The 18,418-nt window shown below is 39.4% G+C and overlaps 1 protein-coding gene and 1 pseudogene across 1 annotated transcript; one reads left to right on the top strand and one right to left on the bottom strand.

Annotated features, from left to right (window-relative positions):
• Positions 1-3,605: 3,605 nt before the first annotated feature.
• Positions 3,606-9,415, bottom strand: LOC124066775 (annotated as a pseudogene).
• An 831-nt stretch (positions 9,416-10,246) lies between these two features.
• LOC124066777 (endothelin receptor type B-like) lies at positions 10,247-12,984 on the top strand. Its single transcript, XM_046403539.1, has 7 exons — positions 10,247-10,693; positions 10,847-10,959; positions 11,149-11,353; positions 11,624-11,764; positions 11,854-11,987; positions 12,086-12,194; positions 12,814-12,984. The coding sequence occupies exons 1-7, from the start codon at positions 10,277-10,279 to the stop codon at positions 12,982-12,984; spliced, it is 1,290 nt and encodes a 429-aa protein (XP_046259495.1). The 5' UTR covers positions 10,247-10,276.
• The last annotated feature ends 5,434 nt before the right edge of the window (positions 12,985-18,418 follow it).

The raw sequence follows: 18,418 nt of genomic DNA on the forward strand, positions 1-18,418 counted from the left end.
AGACAGGCTGCATTTTGATAGGAGACAGGTGCACACTAATTGCATGTCCCATAAATTAATTCATATTTATAAGAGAAGAGGAAAAGGAGCATTTTAAAAGTGACATTTTCCTCCACACCTTGTCCATATTAGTTAAAGACTCTTCATTTTCTCCTTGGCAGAATGCAGGAGTGTGGAGAGTTTCTTTGCTGAGAGAATCCAACACTTCATTATCTGGGGATATCTCCAAGTCAGACTTCATGTTTTTAGGAACGCTCAGAGGAGAAAAAAACAAAGACGCTTCATAATTTATTAAATTCTTTGAGGTCTTTAACTTGTGCTTCATGAATAAATCAAAACTATGTCTCTGGATACCATGTCATATCATCTTTCACAAGATAAAACTTACAGTGTGACAAGGACAGACAACGCTATGAAAACTCACATTCAGTATTTCTAAGATTATCTTTGAAACACACAGACAGACCTCATACATGCTAATTGCATCTCATGCCGCTTGTCTAAGGTTTCTCTACAAAGTGCATTTCAAATGTTTAATGACATACAAATTCTCAGTCAAGTTCAGAGCTAACTACTCTGAGTGTCCTGGCAAAGATTTTACTTTGTCAAGGACGTCATCCATGCAGTTAAGAGAGGGGAGTAATATTAAGTTAATAATACCTCATTGTGGGTTTGGATCCCACCTTAACACACACTCAACTGCTCATATGTCAACTCCAGGCTCTTGTGAGGAGCTGATGATGTTTTTTGGTTTAGGTATTTAAAGTTTGTGAATGAAAATGCCAAAACGAAAAAAGAAGAAAAAAGTCAAACATTCAGAGCCATTTATGGTCAAGATAATCCTTTATTAGTCCCATTACTGGGAAATTGCAATGTTACAGCAGCAAACAGGATATAGAGGGTGCAAAGCATGCAAGAATAAGGGAAGGATGAGCATTCAAAAAGAATAAATACACAGGAAACAAGTACCTGCAGCTGTACACAGTACAGAAAAGACAAGACTATTCACACTAGAATCCCTCAAGTTATGATTAGTGGATGGATTGATTATTGTACCGATTTGTTTCAGGAAAAGACTAAGTATATATGTACTGATCCTAGTAGTAGTGTTACATGAAATGTGAAGAAACCTTACTTTGACTGCACTCTTCCTCATGTCTCCAGTCAGTCGGTCTACCAACACCGATTCTGGTGGCAACTTTTGGGTCAAGTACTTGGATCCTCACAGGAACCAGTTCTTCATTACTCAGATTAATACGCCCAAACATTATACAATAACTTAAGCACTTGCAGCTGGTCACCAAAAAGGACCACCTGTTATGGAAAGCATAACACTTTTTTTTTTTTTTTTCTATAAACAATTCAACTGCATATTTGAAGTTATAGAAACATATAGTGTAGTAATAGGTACATAAACACATTTTGCCTTTAAAGATGTGACAATGTTGCATGCAGGCAAGATTTTTTGTTTTCTGTCTTGAATTTTCATTATGCCTAAAGTCACTCTGAATGTGTGGCATTTCCTCCCAAATCTCTGTTTATTCTGAAGTCCAGGATTTGTTGTTGAATCCATCTCGGCTGATCTGCCTGATGAATCAAGTGTTTGCATCTCCATCTTTTGTGCTACCCTCAACTCATTGTGGAACAGATGTGAGCGGAGAAAACCATAAATGACTGCAGAAAAAAAAAAAAAATTCGAATCAGACCCAGAGTGGTCAATTGAAAACAGCATGTTTTTCTCCTACCATAGCAACTGCAGAACAATAAGCAACTGTTTCTATGTTAGACATGTTAAAACAAAATGGGGAAAAAAAGAGAGAAAAAACTGTGCTGAGGTTCAATCAAATCCACCCCTTCTTTTATTTGATGTTTTTTCTTCTGTAGTTTCTCTCCATTGCCATTACATTTGGTTGTTCAAGTCATAACAGTGATAAACTGCATCTCAGCATACAGTACCTTTTCCAGTGATATTTATGGTTTGTTTTACTTCCATAATACTGCAGGTAGTAATGTGCCTACAGTTTGTTGTCTTTTTCTTTGAAAAATCTGAATGCCTTTTTCTGACAATGAAAACCTTGTGCTTGTGCTATAGTACTGCCATGGTAGTTATCCTCATGCCAATAAAGCAGTTGTAAATGAAACGTAATGCAAGGGTGAAGGAGGGAAAGAGAACATAATATGAATGCCTGTGTAGCATGTTTCCACCATCTGCAATGTCTGTAAAAATCTTAAGTTTAACCATATACCCGTATTCAATAACTGTATGAGCTCAATAATTCAGAGGTCTGGGAATAACACTAATTAACTGTCCTCCAGTGGGCCATATATAGCAACTAGATAATGGAAATGAATCATTACAGTCATCTGCAATTGAATAAAAGCATAGGCTAGTTATAATAGATTAAAATAATGTTGCCATCAGCTACAAGTAAATTGAAAATGTATTGAAACGAAGATCAGACATGGCTCCCTACACCTAGCTGTGCTTCTTTTGGTACCTTTTGACATAGCATGAATACAGTGATTAAAAAGCCTATGTGATGTACACTATGATGCGTCTGTTTTATCCTAAGGGACACCTCTGTTGTGGTTTATTTATATCAAGAATCCGGTGGTTTCATTTGATGTGGTGTGTACCACAAAAATGTCTTCATCAGCATCACAGCTTTTGTCATAACTTATCTCTCTGTCTCTCAGCCTTTACTTCTTCTGGACTAAATAACAGACTCCACCAGATGAAAAAAAAGGTGTTCGAAATTGACTGAAAAATAATTAATTTTAGTGAACGTCGTGCGTGCCGGTAATGTTAAAAGAAGAAGTTGCAATCAGTGCAGAGTAGTAGCTTCAGACCACCATGCCTGTATATTGGTAAGCTTCACATAACAAAGCATTGTTCCAGAATGCATGCAATTTGACATTAGCAAATAAAATAAAACATCCAGTAGAAATTATTATGGCTTCAGTGCAGTAAAATAACTCGCATAGGGGCAGAAGAACAGTTGATATCATTAGATGTCAGGTGTTCATATATGAAAAAGCCAGTAGATGTGATGATTCTGGAGAGATACAATTAGATGCACTATTGAGAGATAGATGAGGGGGGCTGTGCTTATAATTTAGTGTTTATTTGCTACTGGCCTGTTGGTGCTTTTAAGTTCTTATGCCAATGGAAAAAAAATAGGAAATGTTGCTTTGGTCTCCTGAAAAGTTGAAGCTGTTGGTAACACTGTTAAGAGAGTATTTAACTGGATTATTTGAGGTTTTCAGGCACTGAATCACTCACAACATATCTTATGATATCTGGAGGAATCCCTGTGCTCTTTTTTAAATACTGTATATATAGTCCAAACACTAACATTTCTCCTCCAAGACTTCCTCTTCTTTGAGATTTAACAAGTCCTTCTTAATGTTTATTGAAATGTCAGTATTGCCACACCAATTGTCCCAATCTTCCATCAATATTTTATTCTATAAAGCTAAAACACTATACATTCCAAATTTAATTTTGAATGACTGTAAGCACCATACTGAAGAGGTTTAAAATGAGGCTGTAAACTGTAACAGCCATGAGTTAAATCAGCTTTTGCCAATTCTGTATTTCTTTCTTAATTTACATGGGTTTTCATCTTTTATTCAGGGATGACTTCTCTTTTTCCATTTTCTATGCTAAGCCGCTGCATTTGAGTAATGAAACTGTAGGGTGGGACATGCAGGTCTGCACCTGGCCAAGCAAAGAGTAAATCTCCAAGCTCTTCATTTGGATATATCTTTGCAGAACATCCTCAGACGTCCTTGTCATGGCTCTTTGGACAGAGGAGCTACATTAAAGAAAAAATAACCTATTCTCTAGTCTTCTTTTTCCATACAAATCATTACTGACTGCTGTAATTTGCTGCAAACAGTTTAACAAGGAGGCTCCTATATTTTAATGTATAATACACAGGGAAACACATGCATTTATAGTGTATCTATTATTACCTACCTTAAGCTTTGACCTCATACTGAAGCACACACTGTTTTTCTGATGTGCAAAGGTGACATATATGTGTTGTTGTGAGTGAATGCGCACACAGACGTGTGGGCCCAGGGCAAAGGTTACAGGCTTGAAGGGAAGGTTACGAACATGACGGTCAGAATACAACCGGTTCCAGCGCCTCCTCAAAGCTCCTGACTCACTGAGGCAGAGACCTCCAACAGGGGTCAGATTCAGCCTTCAGACACAGTGCAGAGATTAGCAACACACACATCCTGACCTGATCCATAAGAGCAGCAGATTAATTTAAAAGCTATCTCTGGTCAATAAGAGGTTAAGAGGTCTTAACCATTTGATATCCAAGATACAAAACATACGGTTAAGTTTGGGTTTCACATCAGATAACATTTATATTCAATGCCTAATTGACTAACTGAATTGAAGAAATAGACACAGACTCAAGACATTTTGAGAAATATTCTTATTGACTCTTTCGTGGAGAGTCATGTGAATGTGTGCAATATATACAATACAGGCAGCAGCTGGTTAAGCTTAGCTTAGCATAAAGACTTAAAACAAAGCGAAACAGCTAACCTGTGTGTGAGGGTTACAAAATATACCTACCAGGACTGCTAAACCTCACTAATTAACATGTCATATCTCCTTTAATTTAATCCATATGAAAACTAATAATTAAAACTGGCATTTTGCTGTTTTGCAGGAGGTTATGTGCCAGATAGTTTTTTATATGGGACAAGTAACTTCATGAATTCTCCACTGGTTACCCGGCAACTACTCCCATTGAAGAAACAGTCTGGCATGTAACCCTTTAGAAAGCAGCAAAATGGCATTTTTATACTTTGTGCAAATTAAATAAGCAAGAAATAACTTTTGAAGTTTTAGTAGGTGTATTTGAATGTCTTAAAACACAGCTTGGGTAGCTGATTGCCTGATTGCCTAAGCCAATCACGTACTGTCTGTATCTCATATGTACTAGTATGATATGTAAAAGTGGTATTGATCAACTTGATCAAACTCTCCAACAGAAAGAAATAGAACTATTATCTTAAAGTCTGCTGTTAGTACAAAATTTGGTTACATTAATGTAATGGCATTTATTATAGAGTAACAATTACCATATCATTACACTGGGGTGGTAGCATGTGCAGTAGCCGTAACTTGTGAAAATGCCTTTGATGTTGAGCGCTATGTCCTTGTCCTCATAGATTATGTAGGTGAAGTCAGCAGCTTCTGCAGAGGATTTTATAATGGCCGCTTTCCCAGAAGGATAACTTTGTCTATTAAGGATCATTAACACTGTGCAAACCTTTTATCAAAGGCAACAAATGTGTACCAGCTCATTAAGTACTTTGACCTTGTCCTTGATCTACCAGTTTGTGTGTTGCTTAAACGGATACAAAACTCAAAATTACCAGTTCCATCTGGACGTAAGGTGAAAAAACACTTTGGTAGAACTTAACGTAAAATACATAAAATAATCAAGTTATTACATTAACTTTTGGTAAATGCACTGATGATAAAATATGGATCTTGTTTTAGGGGAGGCCACAGCAACAGCAATGCCATTATGAAAAAAACATCTTATAGCTTTGGCTCACCATCTGTCTTTTCTTGTGGTGTAAACACGCCAGTAGTCTTTTTAATATCTATCTTAAGGATGTGAGGCTCATCATTGATGTGGCGAATCTCTTCTGACAGCCCGGAGGTTTTATGTTTCATCTCAATAGGGCCTGAGCAGACAAAGGAGAAAAGGAGAATATCCTTTTATTGATATTTTGTTAAAGAGAAGCATGAAGGACCGCATACCTCGTCTATTCATCATATATACTAGTTTGTCTAAACTAGACAAGTATGCCCAAGGTTGCATACTTACTTCAGCCTTTATTCAAGCTGTTTTGTTTAGGTTTTCTGTAAAGTTGCAAACGTCCCAGCTCACATTAGAAATTGAAGGTATTTTCTGCAGAGGTGGTAAAAATGTGCAATATATTGCTAAAACATGAAGGACAAATTTACATGCTGTCTCATATTTCTTGCTACAGTCAACACCAAGAGAAATTGAGTTCTTTTATGGCATGCAATATAGTAAATATCAATTTATATGCAATGGAGAACAGCTGCATGCATGTCCTTCAGCAGCCAGCCACACGATCCCACCAAACATATAAAATGAATGCAGAAAAGGACAGGCCATGCATGTTACTCACTTTTCCCTTTCCTGCCTTAAAGCAGCTTTTCTCTCATGATGGGTGCATGAAGGTTCATGTCACTCTTTCTATCTGACTCCTTCTGTGTCAATTTTTCTCTCTTTTTTAGGATAAACTCTCTGAGTTGTTTAGCTTGCTCACAACAAAAGAGCTGAACAAAAAGAAATTTCAGTACTCCACATTTTTCCTTTCTTACTTAATGCTGCCCGCCCATGAACCTTTTTTCCCCACCACAATCTGAACAGCCTTTATTTCTAATGAATTTATTTTCAATTTCTTGTTGAGGGTACACAAGCTGTACTCACCTTCTCAAAGTCTGTTTCACTTTCCAGCAGTTCACCGTGTATGAAGGGCTGACAGAGCTTCTGGCAATAGTCACACTGAGCAAGATGCACATCCTGTTTAGATTCAACCTCTGGAACCTACAGTGCAGTGAAAAACACATTCACGATCACCTCTTCACCTCTGATATTAAAGCCTCCACATGCTGTTATTTCTGTTGGGAAAATGAAAAAAAACTATCACAGTCCTTTCCAGGCACTATGGGCAATATGGGGACACAGGACTAAGTTGACAGTATCTTTTCGACATGAGGAGTTTGCATTAGCTCTGGCCTGTATGCCATGAGATGAGACAGTCCCACACCAAGTATACCATGTTCCTTCTTTGGCATCTTTTCATCCTTCTATCTCCTGATGTGAATAAGACCTGTATGAAGCAAGACTTGCATGGATCTACATGTATAAACCATAAAATTACCTTTGTAAATTTGCCTTATAGAGGGCTCTACAATCTGTCTCTTCAAGTGAAAAGCCTTTGTAGGGGCAAATGAGATTTTATCAGTCCTGGCAGTACTCCAATCTTTGTGCTCTAAAGTAAATGTACAATACCATAGAGAAGACATCCTCTCTTAGGTAAAAGTCATGCATTAAAAACACAGAAGTATTGCCATTAAAACATACTGAAAGTACCAAAACAAAAAGTATGCATTATGCAAACTGGTCCACTTCAGAATATGTTTTACCCTGGTCAAGTAAAAAGTAGCCTACAGTATTTGTCTCTGTAATAAAATTAAATTACTGAGTTACTTTCTACCACCAGATCTTATTTTGTGTAAACAAATTTTATTTCCCCTCGATTATACATAAAACACACTTTTCGCCCTGAACAGACGATCTGTGAGGCATCACGGTCTGTGTCCAACGTTCGCCACCTCTGCCTGTGGATCTTCAGTTTCCTTTTGAACTGCACAAGAGAGAAATAATTGGGAATTTGACAGATGTCTAAGGCATGAAAGGAAAGATGGGGCAGGAACAGGTGACCCTTTCGCACCCAAACTGATGACATAGCTTACCTTGACAGCTGAAAGAGAGGTTCTGCTCCACCCACTCCCAATCTGTCTGGGTCTGAGTGCTTACTAAAGTAATGAATCTTCCATCCAGCGCACGTACTTACATGAACTCTTGAGAGACCAGACTGCTCAGGAGAAGAGAGACATGAGTCAGAGAATAACAGCAATGCCTTACCAAAACAGCTCTGTTTATTTTAGAGATGTATTAATTGCTTTTTAGACTCTTAGGGACAGAGTAATCCCTCAGCAAGCCAAAAAAAGATGTGACTTATTGACATAACATAAAGTTGTTTTGGCTAACATGTTAGCATACAGTGACATTTAGACATGAAGCAACATCAGCAATAATTTGGTGTTTTTGTTTTAATTTTGGAGTTTAGCTTGTATTTTTTTGACTTTTTTCACCAGCTTTTTAGTTGCTTACTTTATCAGTCTGCCATTTGGTGCTGGATAGGTTGGTGCAGCGGTTTTATTAGGTTTTTGGTGTAAGGGGTTTCCTGTTAAGATAAAAGTAGCTAACAGCTCAGGAGGCTAAAGTTTAGCATAAGTTATTGTTTTGGCCCTGAAATAAACTGATGGTGTGTTCTGGGAGCATACCACTCACCCACATGCATGCATGCAATTCTGGATTGCAAGTTTACTGAATGATAAGCAAACCAAATAAGAAGAGGAATCAGCTTTATTGACAGTATATATATTTTTACATACACACACTGAATTCGTCTTTTGCATTTATCCCATCCTTAGTTAAACACACACATGCAACACCCGGCAAATTACATGCAGTGGAACACACACAGGAGCAGTGGACAGCATCAAGCGCCCAGGGAGCATATTGAGGGGTTAAGTGCCTTGCTCAAGGGCACATCAGCCGGCTAATAGAGAGGGGGAGCATTTTTTGCATTAATCACTCCACCACACCTAAATTTTTCCTGTCTGTCAGGTGGGGGAATCGAACCGGTGACCCTCCGATCACAAGCCGCTTCTCCAACCTCTAGGCCACGGCTGCCCCCCAGTAATAATAATAAGAGCAAAAAAGAAATTTCAGTTATTGCTAGCTAGTTAGTCTACAAATTTTGACATCTGGTTAAGGTTAAACTAGTTGTTACAGTTGTTTTTTTCAGACTAGCTTTTTTGAGACTGAATGATATTCACATCTTAGAACGCCTTAATCCATTGACTGCCAACTGTAATAAACTCAGCCATCCATGTTTACCATGGAGCCTACATTCACTCCAACTATGCTACTGCAGTACTGATGGCATTAGTGGGCACAACACATAAATCAGACAGCAGTGACAGATTAAAAAGCTTTTTATCCTGCAAAAGAATGAAATCTTTTGCAGGTTAGAAAGGTAAAAGAAAAAAATAACAGACACAGAGAATTCTTAAGGGAGTTTTTTTATATATTATTGTCAGGTTTATAGGTCTTTCAGTCATTCTATTGGAAATTAAAAATCTTCAGCTTCTTCTTTTATAGGTGATGAACTAAAGCATCTTGATTCTCCCCAATGACCTGTACGGGGAGAAAAGTCAATAATGATGAGTATACAGACGTCCTGACTGTACACAGTTATGCTTTTTCTTATCCGACTGAACTAACTCATTTTTCTTAAGCGGTTTTTCTTGTAGAAGCATGCCAGCACACAGTTTCCCAAGGTCATTTGTCACAAAGATTTGACTGTTCAAAAAAGAGCTGGAGTAGTTGTCTGGTATGATATTAACAAAAGGATCTTTCTGGTCTTCACATGTCTTGTGCTCCTCCAGGCTCTTCGAGTTGTCACAAAGCTGTCGAGGAGAAAAGTCACCTTCTTCAGGACTCTCAGGAGATGCAGTGTCTCTCTGGTAGGATGGAGACTGACTCATGTTTTAAAAAATGTGATATGTCAACTGAAGCAAAATCTCAAGAGGACACTCACTGCATATTTCACGGTTCCATTTGTATCATTTTTGTTATTGTGCAAGTGCAGTTGCCCAGCAGTAGTTTCACATCAGGTACATGTACGTCCAAATTGTCATATAGTTGCAGCTAGAAGACAGTTTTCCTGTTCCCAGTACCTTCACTAATGATGACTTCTAAGTTTATTGGTAGAGGCTGTGTGGCTTTAAGCCAAAAAAGACATCTTGTCTTCATTAAAATAGATATTTTGCTATATTTAGATTCTGGGTGGAAATTTTATAACAAAAAAGTTTTTAGAGTAAGAGGGGAAAACAAGTGTAACATAATATCCCTACTGAATCCTATAAAATGATCTCACTCTGTGATAACAGACAATACAATTCAATGCTGTCCTTTCATTGAGGATGATGCATCAAGGGTAGTAATTATAGTCACTACTGACAGATCTATGACTAACGCTGACAACAATACCTTAGTCTATAAAGCCCTGATTTCCCTCCGCTGGGTTCTAACATTTATCTCGGGCAGAGCCACAAAGTAGCAGTAGAGTAGTCCTTTGTGTGAAACGTACAGCCTTTTTCTGTATTGCAGAGACTCATTTCATGCAGATTTTGTACACATAAAGGTAAGCCGGCATAATTCAGTGTATCACAATGAATCAGTGTTTATTGTTGCCTTTTGGTCAGCAAATTAAATTAATCCTTCTCCTCACCTAAATCCTTTGCTGTAAATCTCAAGGCTAAGATGTGGTGCTAATTATTTTCATTCTCATTTTCAGTCCAGTGCTGGCAAAAACATTTCAGAGCCTTTTGAGGAAATCATCAACAATGTGGACCGTGGCTCTTGTTCTTTGTTTGGGAAATATTCTCATCACAGGCGAGGCCAGTGATCAGCATTCAGAAGCGTTTGCTGTAATCGAGCTCTCTGAAACGGCCTCCCCTGGTCTTATAATACTGGAAAAACAGAAATCCAACAGCTCAATTCATCCACCCCTGGTAGCAGGGCCAAAGACACCACACCCTCCTATGTGCTTGGAGCCAGCTGGAATCAGAGATGCCTTCAAATATGTCAATACCGTGGTCTCTCTTGTTGTTTTTGCTGTTGGCATAGTGGGGAATTCAGCCTTGCTGAAAATCATATATGTCAACAAATGCATGAGAAGTGGACCAAACATTCTCATTGCGAGTCTTGCTTTGGGGGATCTAATTCACATCGTGATAGACATTCCAATCAACACATATAGGGTGAGTTATTTACCTCACGCTGTGCAATTACAATGAGAAAACAATGTTCCACCATATCCTGTTCTCTTTTTGTCCACTTTAAAATTTCAATCTCACCTTGAATTGATTCCCTCTTTTTTTCCTTACTGAAATTGTCCTTTGTTTTTGCTCCAGCTCATGGCAGAAGATTGGCCATTCGGCGTGGTACTGTGCAAGCTTGTCCCCTTCATACAGAAAACCTCTGTTGGAATTACTGTGTTGAGCTTATGCGCTTTGAGTGTTGACAGGTACGGAGATAAGCAGCACTGTCCTGTGCCCTGAAAGAAAATAGTGTTTGCCTGCTGCTATCTGTATTTCATCAAGCAGACGGATTTGTTTAGCATTAGCCCTTGAAATGTATTTTAACTGGAAAAATGCATCATTGTCACAGACAAAAAGTCCCCCAAGCCATAACATTTTCCCATTGATTTCAGCAGATACCGAGCTGTAGTATCCTGGAATCGAATCAAAGGCATTGGGGTATCAGCGTGGACAGCAATCGAAATAACTCTGATATGGGTTGTTTCCATCCTGCTGGCCGTGCCTGAAGTTGTCGGCTTTGATATGATAACAATGGACTATAAAGACAAACATCTGAGAATATGTCTGCTTCATCCCATGCAAACCACGCAATTCATGCAGGTACTGCAAAAGGATAACACAAACAGATCAACATGTGTTTTGATTTGATTGTTTTTTTACATTCAACTTATTATGTTGATAAGAAATGAAATGAATGGCTCTGTTGTTGTTTCTCACAATTCATCCAACATATTCTTGTAGATGTCTTCGTCGTACTATTTCTGTGTGTTTGAACTATTGTTTTATGCATGCTGTAATGTAGTAACCACTGATCATCAAGTCATCTGCAGCACACACTGACTGTGGGCCTCTGTCATGTTTAATCAACAGTTTTATAAATCAGTAAAGGACTGGTGGCTCTTTGGCTTCTATTTTTGCATGCCACTGGCTTGGACTGCCGTCTTTTACACACTAATGACCAGGAAAATGCTGAGGAACACAAAGAATACGTTAAGCGACCACACCAAGCAGGTTATTAGTTACAATTTTAAGAACATTTTGCAACTTTATATTTTGGTGTAACATTAACATTAATATTGGTTCTACCTTTCCTTTTCAAGAGACGGGAAGTTGCAAAGGCTGTCTTCTGCCTGGTGATTGTGTTTGCGCTTTGTTGGTTGCCTCTGTACCTTAGCAGGATCTTGAAATCAACCATTTATGATGAGAAAGATCCTAATAGGTGTCAGTTACTGAGGTAAGCATGAACAATTCAGTACCTTTATTCATTGTTCAGTACCTGGTTCTTGCTTTTTTTTGTCTCATTAATAGCTAATGTTTGTCCTCCTTTGTCAGCATCTTTCTTGTCCTCGACTATTTTGGCATTAATATGGCATCGCTCAACTCGTGCATCAACCCTATTGCGTTGTTCGTTGTCAGCAAAAGATTTAAAAGATGTTTCAAGGTAAGATATGCTGTCACACACTTTTTGTTTTTCCAGTTGTTCCTATGTAGGGCACTATTCAGTTTTAGACATATCTGGCAGGGGTGAAAACAGTGTGATCCACATTGGATGAGCTATTATCTGTGTCATCAGGGACACATGGAGTCATGTCTGTAAAATGGCCAGACAGGAGCAAGCAATGACCCGAGGGGGAAATAAGTGAAAATGGTCTGGAAAAAATTTGTCAGAGTGGGGGAAAAAAAAAAACAACAGACACTTGGCAATCTACCAGACAGTTTTTCAGTGAATTAGAGTGATGTGTTATGAGGTGAAAGAAAACATAGCTTCAAGGCAGTATTCAAAGGAAAATATTTTAAAAGCCTTTATGGTGTTACTAGCATAGCAGGTCATGTTAAAACACACTTTGATTTGTTTTGGCTGTCATGGGGTCTTTGCACACCACAGTATACAAAGAGCCACTTCCCTCTGCAATAATACTGCAAACCACACAGTACAGAAAAATAAAAACAGAGACGCTTTCTAAAACTGCATTGCGTATATATAAATAAACCACTGTGAAGCTGATGGTAAAACGCATGTTGTCCTCTGACCAAATGTCTTTGTGCGTGTGGTCCTTCAGGCATGTCTGTGCAGTTGGTGTCTACCTCTTCAAGCTGTCACCCGTGACGAGGTGCAGTCTGTTTTGAAGTCCAGAATGCAGGATCAAGCCTCAGAGCAGAGCTGCAACATCAAAGCTCACAAGCAGACTCCCACACCTGTACCTGAGCAGGAGAACACCTCACTTTGTTAGCACAACTCATGTGGAACTGTGAAAAGCCTATGTGAGAGATCTATAATATGTCCTTATTAAATATATATAAGTATATAACTATCAAAGCAGCTCTATTAGTTGCAGCATGGACACGCCATCCCAATGATGCCTTGTGAAAAACATGCAGCACTGTCTTTTGTACTGCTGTCGTCAGTTGAACATCTGCTTGGGCATGAGCAACCCGCACTCAGACTGTTGAGACTATTTGCCCCCAGGGCTTGACTCACTCCCAACCATTACATCAGATTTTACCTAGTACCTATCCTGTATCATGCATCACAGTTCTCAAATCACTGTTTTGGGCACGATGTTAACCTGGCACCTATCAACAGAAATCTTGTCACAGCTTACCACCTGCATATATTTTATTCTGAGTCTGTTTCCGGATTCTTGAAAGACACTGTGCCGGAAAAATCAAGCAAATGGGAATTCAGAATTATTACAGTGGGTTTTATGGGGTACCGTGTATTATTAGCACATAAATATGCGTTTTCGTGCCTGTTAAGTTTCCCATACACAGAAGCCTGATAGTTTATAGCGTTCTTTTCGTTCTCGAGCTTTGACAAACATCAAGCTGGTGCCACAAGTAGATTCTGTCTTTGCCACTAAATGACTGATTGATGGTGGCCTATTTTTAATGCATTGTTAAATGTGTAATGCATGGAGACACTTTATAAAAGACCTGAGAGTCGGGAAGAAGGAAAATGAAGATGACAGAATGAGGTCAGGAGGAGAGAGGATGGAGGTGGGGGTGGGGGGGTGTACAGGCACCTGATAGGTCTTCCTGTCACAGGACAAGGCAAGCACAAATAGAGCACTGTTCTTCCAGATAATGCTGCATCACTCTGCAAAACTGTCTTCATGCTGTGTGCTGGAATGCCTATTAAAAGTTTATCTTGTCTAAGTAAAGAGCACCTCCCTCATCTGCAACGCTTCAGTTTGAGAAAAAAAAAATCATGTGAATACTTCTGATGTTTGTGATGCTTATATAGAAGAGACGTGTAATAAAGATACAACTTCACTGGGTTTATTGAATTAAACTATGCAGTAAAGTACTGTATTTTACTCACATTAAATATTGATCTTATAGTGCTTTCAATTATTTTCAAGCACATATGGTGTGATCATGTGTGCATGGAACATGCCTCATTTAATCTTAGGTAATTGAAGTCTTAAGCTGTTGATGCACTCTTCTTTATTTTTCAATTGACGTATCTGATAAAAACAAAATACAGCTACTTTGTAATTTGAAATGAAGCCATGTAAAATTGCCACAAAGTGTTTGTTGCTCTAATAGCTCTTGGCACATCAAATAGAGAGCACAAGGAAATGCTGGTTTCACATCACATCACATCAAACCAGCAGGCTGCTGTCTTTATGTACCTAATCGATTATTCTCGCTTTCCTCGACATACATGGGCAGGATTGCACAGTTAGAATCAGGTTTAGGTTTGTTAATATGACGGATTAGCCAGAATCAGTGTAATCCTTTCAAATGTTAGTGTGTACATACGTGGTAGTCCTCGGAATTGTATAAATCATGTGACATTTTAATATGGTCTTATTTTGAAGTTGCACTGTAAAGACAAATTTGAGCCATCTGACTCAAAATGTGTTTGTTTGTGATTAGAGATGCCAAAAATATGTTTCAAGAGAACAGAGAAAGCACATGCCTACTTTCTAGCCCACACAGTCATATTGCCTGCTGTGCTATACACTCATGCACCTCTCTCTGTTCTGACATAAGAGAGACAGTGTCTCTGTGTCTCTGTGTCTCTGGGGCTTTGACTGTTGAATACAACAGTGCTGGACAGGGAATGAGAATTCAACATACTCATTTACACTGAAGCCAGTCTGTTCTGTTTTTGATTTAGCGCAACATAGTCCATGTATTTTATATGTTTATGTATATGTATATACACTATATATACAAGAGTCTCCAGACACACCTCTTTATGGGGCTGTTCTTGTGGGGTTGGGCTCAACCCCAGAAGAGACTTCCCTTCACTGGAAGTCTCTGCTTCACCGTACTAAGACATTTTGGACAATGCTATGCCTCCAACTTTGTGGAAACAGTTTGAGGAAGGTCTTTTTCTATTCCAGACTTTCTATTCCATGACTGTGTCCCAGTGCTCAAAGCCTAAACCCCACCGAGCACCTTTGGGATGAACTGGAATGGAAATTGGGAACCTTTTTGTCCAACATCAGTGCCCGACCTTGCAAATGCTCGGAACGAATAGGCAAAAATTCCCACAGAAACACTCCAAAGTGCCTGTGTATTTAGAATGTGATGTCAGTAAAGTCACAGTTGGTGTAATGGTCACGTGTCCTAATACTCTTGTCTACACAGTGTATTTCAGTATCCATCATAACTACAAATTGCATTATTAATGGCACTTAAACAACATTAATTTTTATTCATGTAGTTAACCGACTTCATGGACGTACAATGTTCACATACTGCAGCAGCACACTTCATCGGAAGCTTCTGTCAAATGCTAATTTGTGTCAAATGCTGTCAAATGCTCTAGTCTCCGTCGTTAATGTAAATGCCAGCAGATAATCAACAAATGGTACAGCGCTATCATGTCCCCAGCAGTAAAAGCTCACAAATGCCAGATGACAGTGACACAATCATGCACTCATATCCAGAGAAGGGTGACGTCAGTGTCAACACCAGTGAGAAAGCGTGTGTGCGAGACCTTCTTTAGTAATCTCTGTACACACATAGCTCGGATAGGGCTCCCCACGGTGCTGCCCAGACTCCCCAGACTGTGGATTTAATTAAACAGTGTGAAATTAATTAATCAGTGGGGTGGCAGGTAAAAGGACTCCTCACTGGAACTGCTCACACAACCAAGACAAGCATTTCATGTGCGCTGACAGTTATTAATTTGCTGTATGTTTCATTATAGTGTTTCTATATAGAGATGCTGAAATTCTGAGAGATTAAAAAAAGCTTGGCATGGGAAAAAAGCCATGCAAATTATCAAAATAACAGTTCCCGAAAATCAAAGTGTAAACCTGTGTTTGATCTGTTCTATCAATTAATTAAAAATTTCAGTTCTGTATAATAATATGGTGCAAATTAGATGGAAATGAGATAAAATATTCATTTAGTTATCTGGGGAATCTGCCTGGAGGGCTTTTTAGTCTTCAGTCTGGCTCAAAATGCTGTCCATATGGCAATTATGTACAGTAGTGTTGCAGGAGGATTGGTCTGATGCCTACTGGCAGAGAGGAGCCTGCCTGTGACAAACTGCTGCTAGGATCTGATGTGAGTTGAGGAAGATAATGAGGCTGTTGTAAGCCTTAAGTATAGAGCCCGCCCCCGGGGTGGCATATCTTAGGGCTCAGGCTCCCTCATTGTTGCACGTGCTGCTGAGGATTAAAAACACATTTACTTTTTTCTCATAAACTTTGTCAGTACTTCCTACAACTCTTTGGACAACTTCTGCTTTCATGTGGCAAGCCTCTTGACATTGCTTTGTGGAGGAGCTGTTTTTTGTTTTTTTTTTACTTTTTTTTTAACAGTTTGTAGATGTGAAGTCTTGATTTGATTCTGCTTTGAGCTATCTATAGCTCTTTTTAAGCACTCCACCAGAGGATGTGTACGTTCTGTGGTACATCCTGGGGTGACTGAAGTTTCAACAAATGCCATATTCTTATGAAGAATCTTTTCATATTGATCCCATTAGCTTGACTTTTCAAATTCAATTTCACTTACAGGTTTAAACAAATGGTGATATGGGTGAGGCAGTATAATGTGTTCGGTTGGTTATACAGTGTCCTCTGAGAGAGCCCACACCTGCTGTGTTATAAAGGTAACTGCCCACGGTATCTGCAGGTTGGGTGCCTCCACCACACAAGCTGCCTCATATACAGTGTGTCCCCAAGAAAACAATGGTGTAAATTCCAGCAGTGTGTCCAATTTAGACCTACACCGCACTACAGGTTTTCTATTTGTGTGCTACAAGGACACCATGCAACCAAGTGCAATACACAGGAAAAAAAAAATCCCTGCAGCGTGTGCAGAGTAATTGAGTCACCAAGGCTATAATGTTTCATGACCGAGAAAGTGTAACTAATGTATTGCAGGTAGCTCTACAGACATATTTACAGTTTTAACTTGGTGAAGTAAACAAAAGAGGCTGCCTTATACAAAACAAGCAGTCTATTTAATTAATGGCCATTTGGGGCTTGCATACTAAATAGTGGGGTGTGCGTGTGTGAGAGGGAGAGAAAGAGTGTGAAAGAGAGAGACATACAGAAAGAGGGAGAGAGAGAGAGAGAGAGAGAGAGAGAGAGAGAGTGAAAACCCAGCCAATGGCAAGGAAACTTCAGAGAGAAATGCAAATAGCAGGCAGACTCAGACTACTGGGCAGAGCTGCAAGTGGTCACTCAACCATGGGATTAAAAAGCATTTACCAGCCCCCCCGCCTTTTCATCCAGCTATGTTATTTCTGACCATTCAGGAGAATGGACAAGACAAACGTTCAGTGCCTGGGTTGTTACTGCCGGTGCAAAACTGTGGGCTACAGGTTTTTCACAACGCCAGCATCTATGAGTGTACTGCAATGCTTTCTTGCAGAAAGACATAATGAGCTGGCTTAAAAGGGTTTCTGTGTTCTGGGTAAGGTGCAAAATGGACTGTCACTACTGTTTATTTCATTCATGTCTGGATGTAATGGAAAACATGCAATCAAATGTAGGACACGTTTACCAGAGTGGTTCACTTCACACTCCTATTCACACTTCTAATGCCTCTTGGGCAACAACAGGCAAATTTATGACAGACTATTGACACATTTACAGGGCGCTCTAGTCAGTGCATGGGTTTGATTAGCACAAATCCAGGCCACAAAATAAATCACCAGCTAAGGTATCCCAAACGTACTGAGTGTTGGCGCCAAGAGGATGTTGGTAGAAAAGCTTTTGATTCAGTGGTCACCAGAGTACTACAGCACCCTGCCTGACTGCGCTTGTTTTGATGGGCAATGATGAAAGAGGAGGTGGATGCGAGAAAAGCTCCCCCTCGTCGGCTGATGCGGACTCCTCTTCTGTGGTTCGCTATTAGCACAGGAGTGGAGGATTGCAGTCTGGCTGCTGGGCACAGTGGGTCAGTGCTCACAAAGCTCTGTTTGTTCCCTGGCCTGCAGGGCTCCCAGGGTAAGCTTGGCTCCAGAGGGGAGACAAACAAAAAGGCACCACTGTCTCACACTCTGAAGCTGCTCTCCAACACATTCGTCTTTTCTACTCAATGGGGTTACATTTCTCTTCTTAGGAGCGGAATGGCAAAAAGGAAACAAGTTTTATAGAAACAGGGCCTCGGGATAACAAAACTGCTGTTGTTCTAAGCTATGTATTTTTTCTCAGTTTAAATGCCATTTTGAGTTGTTGCTTGTGGTGATGT

Source organism: Scatophagus argus, chromosome 11 (assembly GCF_020382885.2).
Source record: "Scatophagus argus isolate fScaArg1 chromosome 11, fScaArg1.pri, whole genome shotgun sequence".
Taxonomy (NCBI): Eukaryota; Metazoa; Chordata; class Actinopteri; family Scatophagidae; genus Scatophagus; species Scatophagus argus.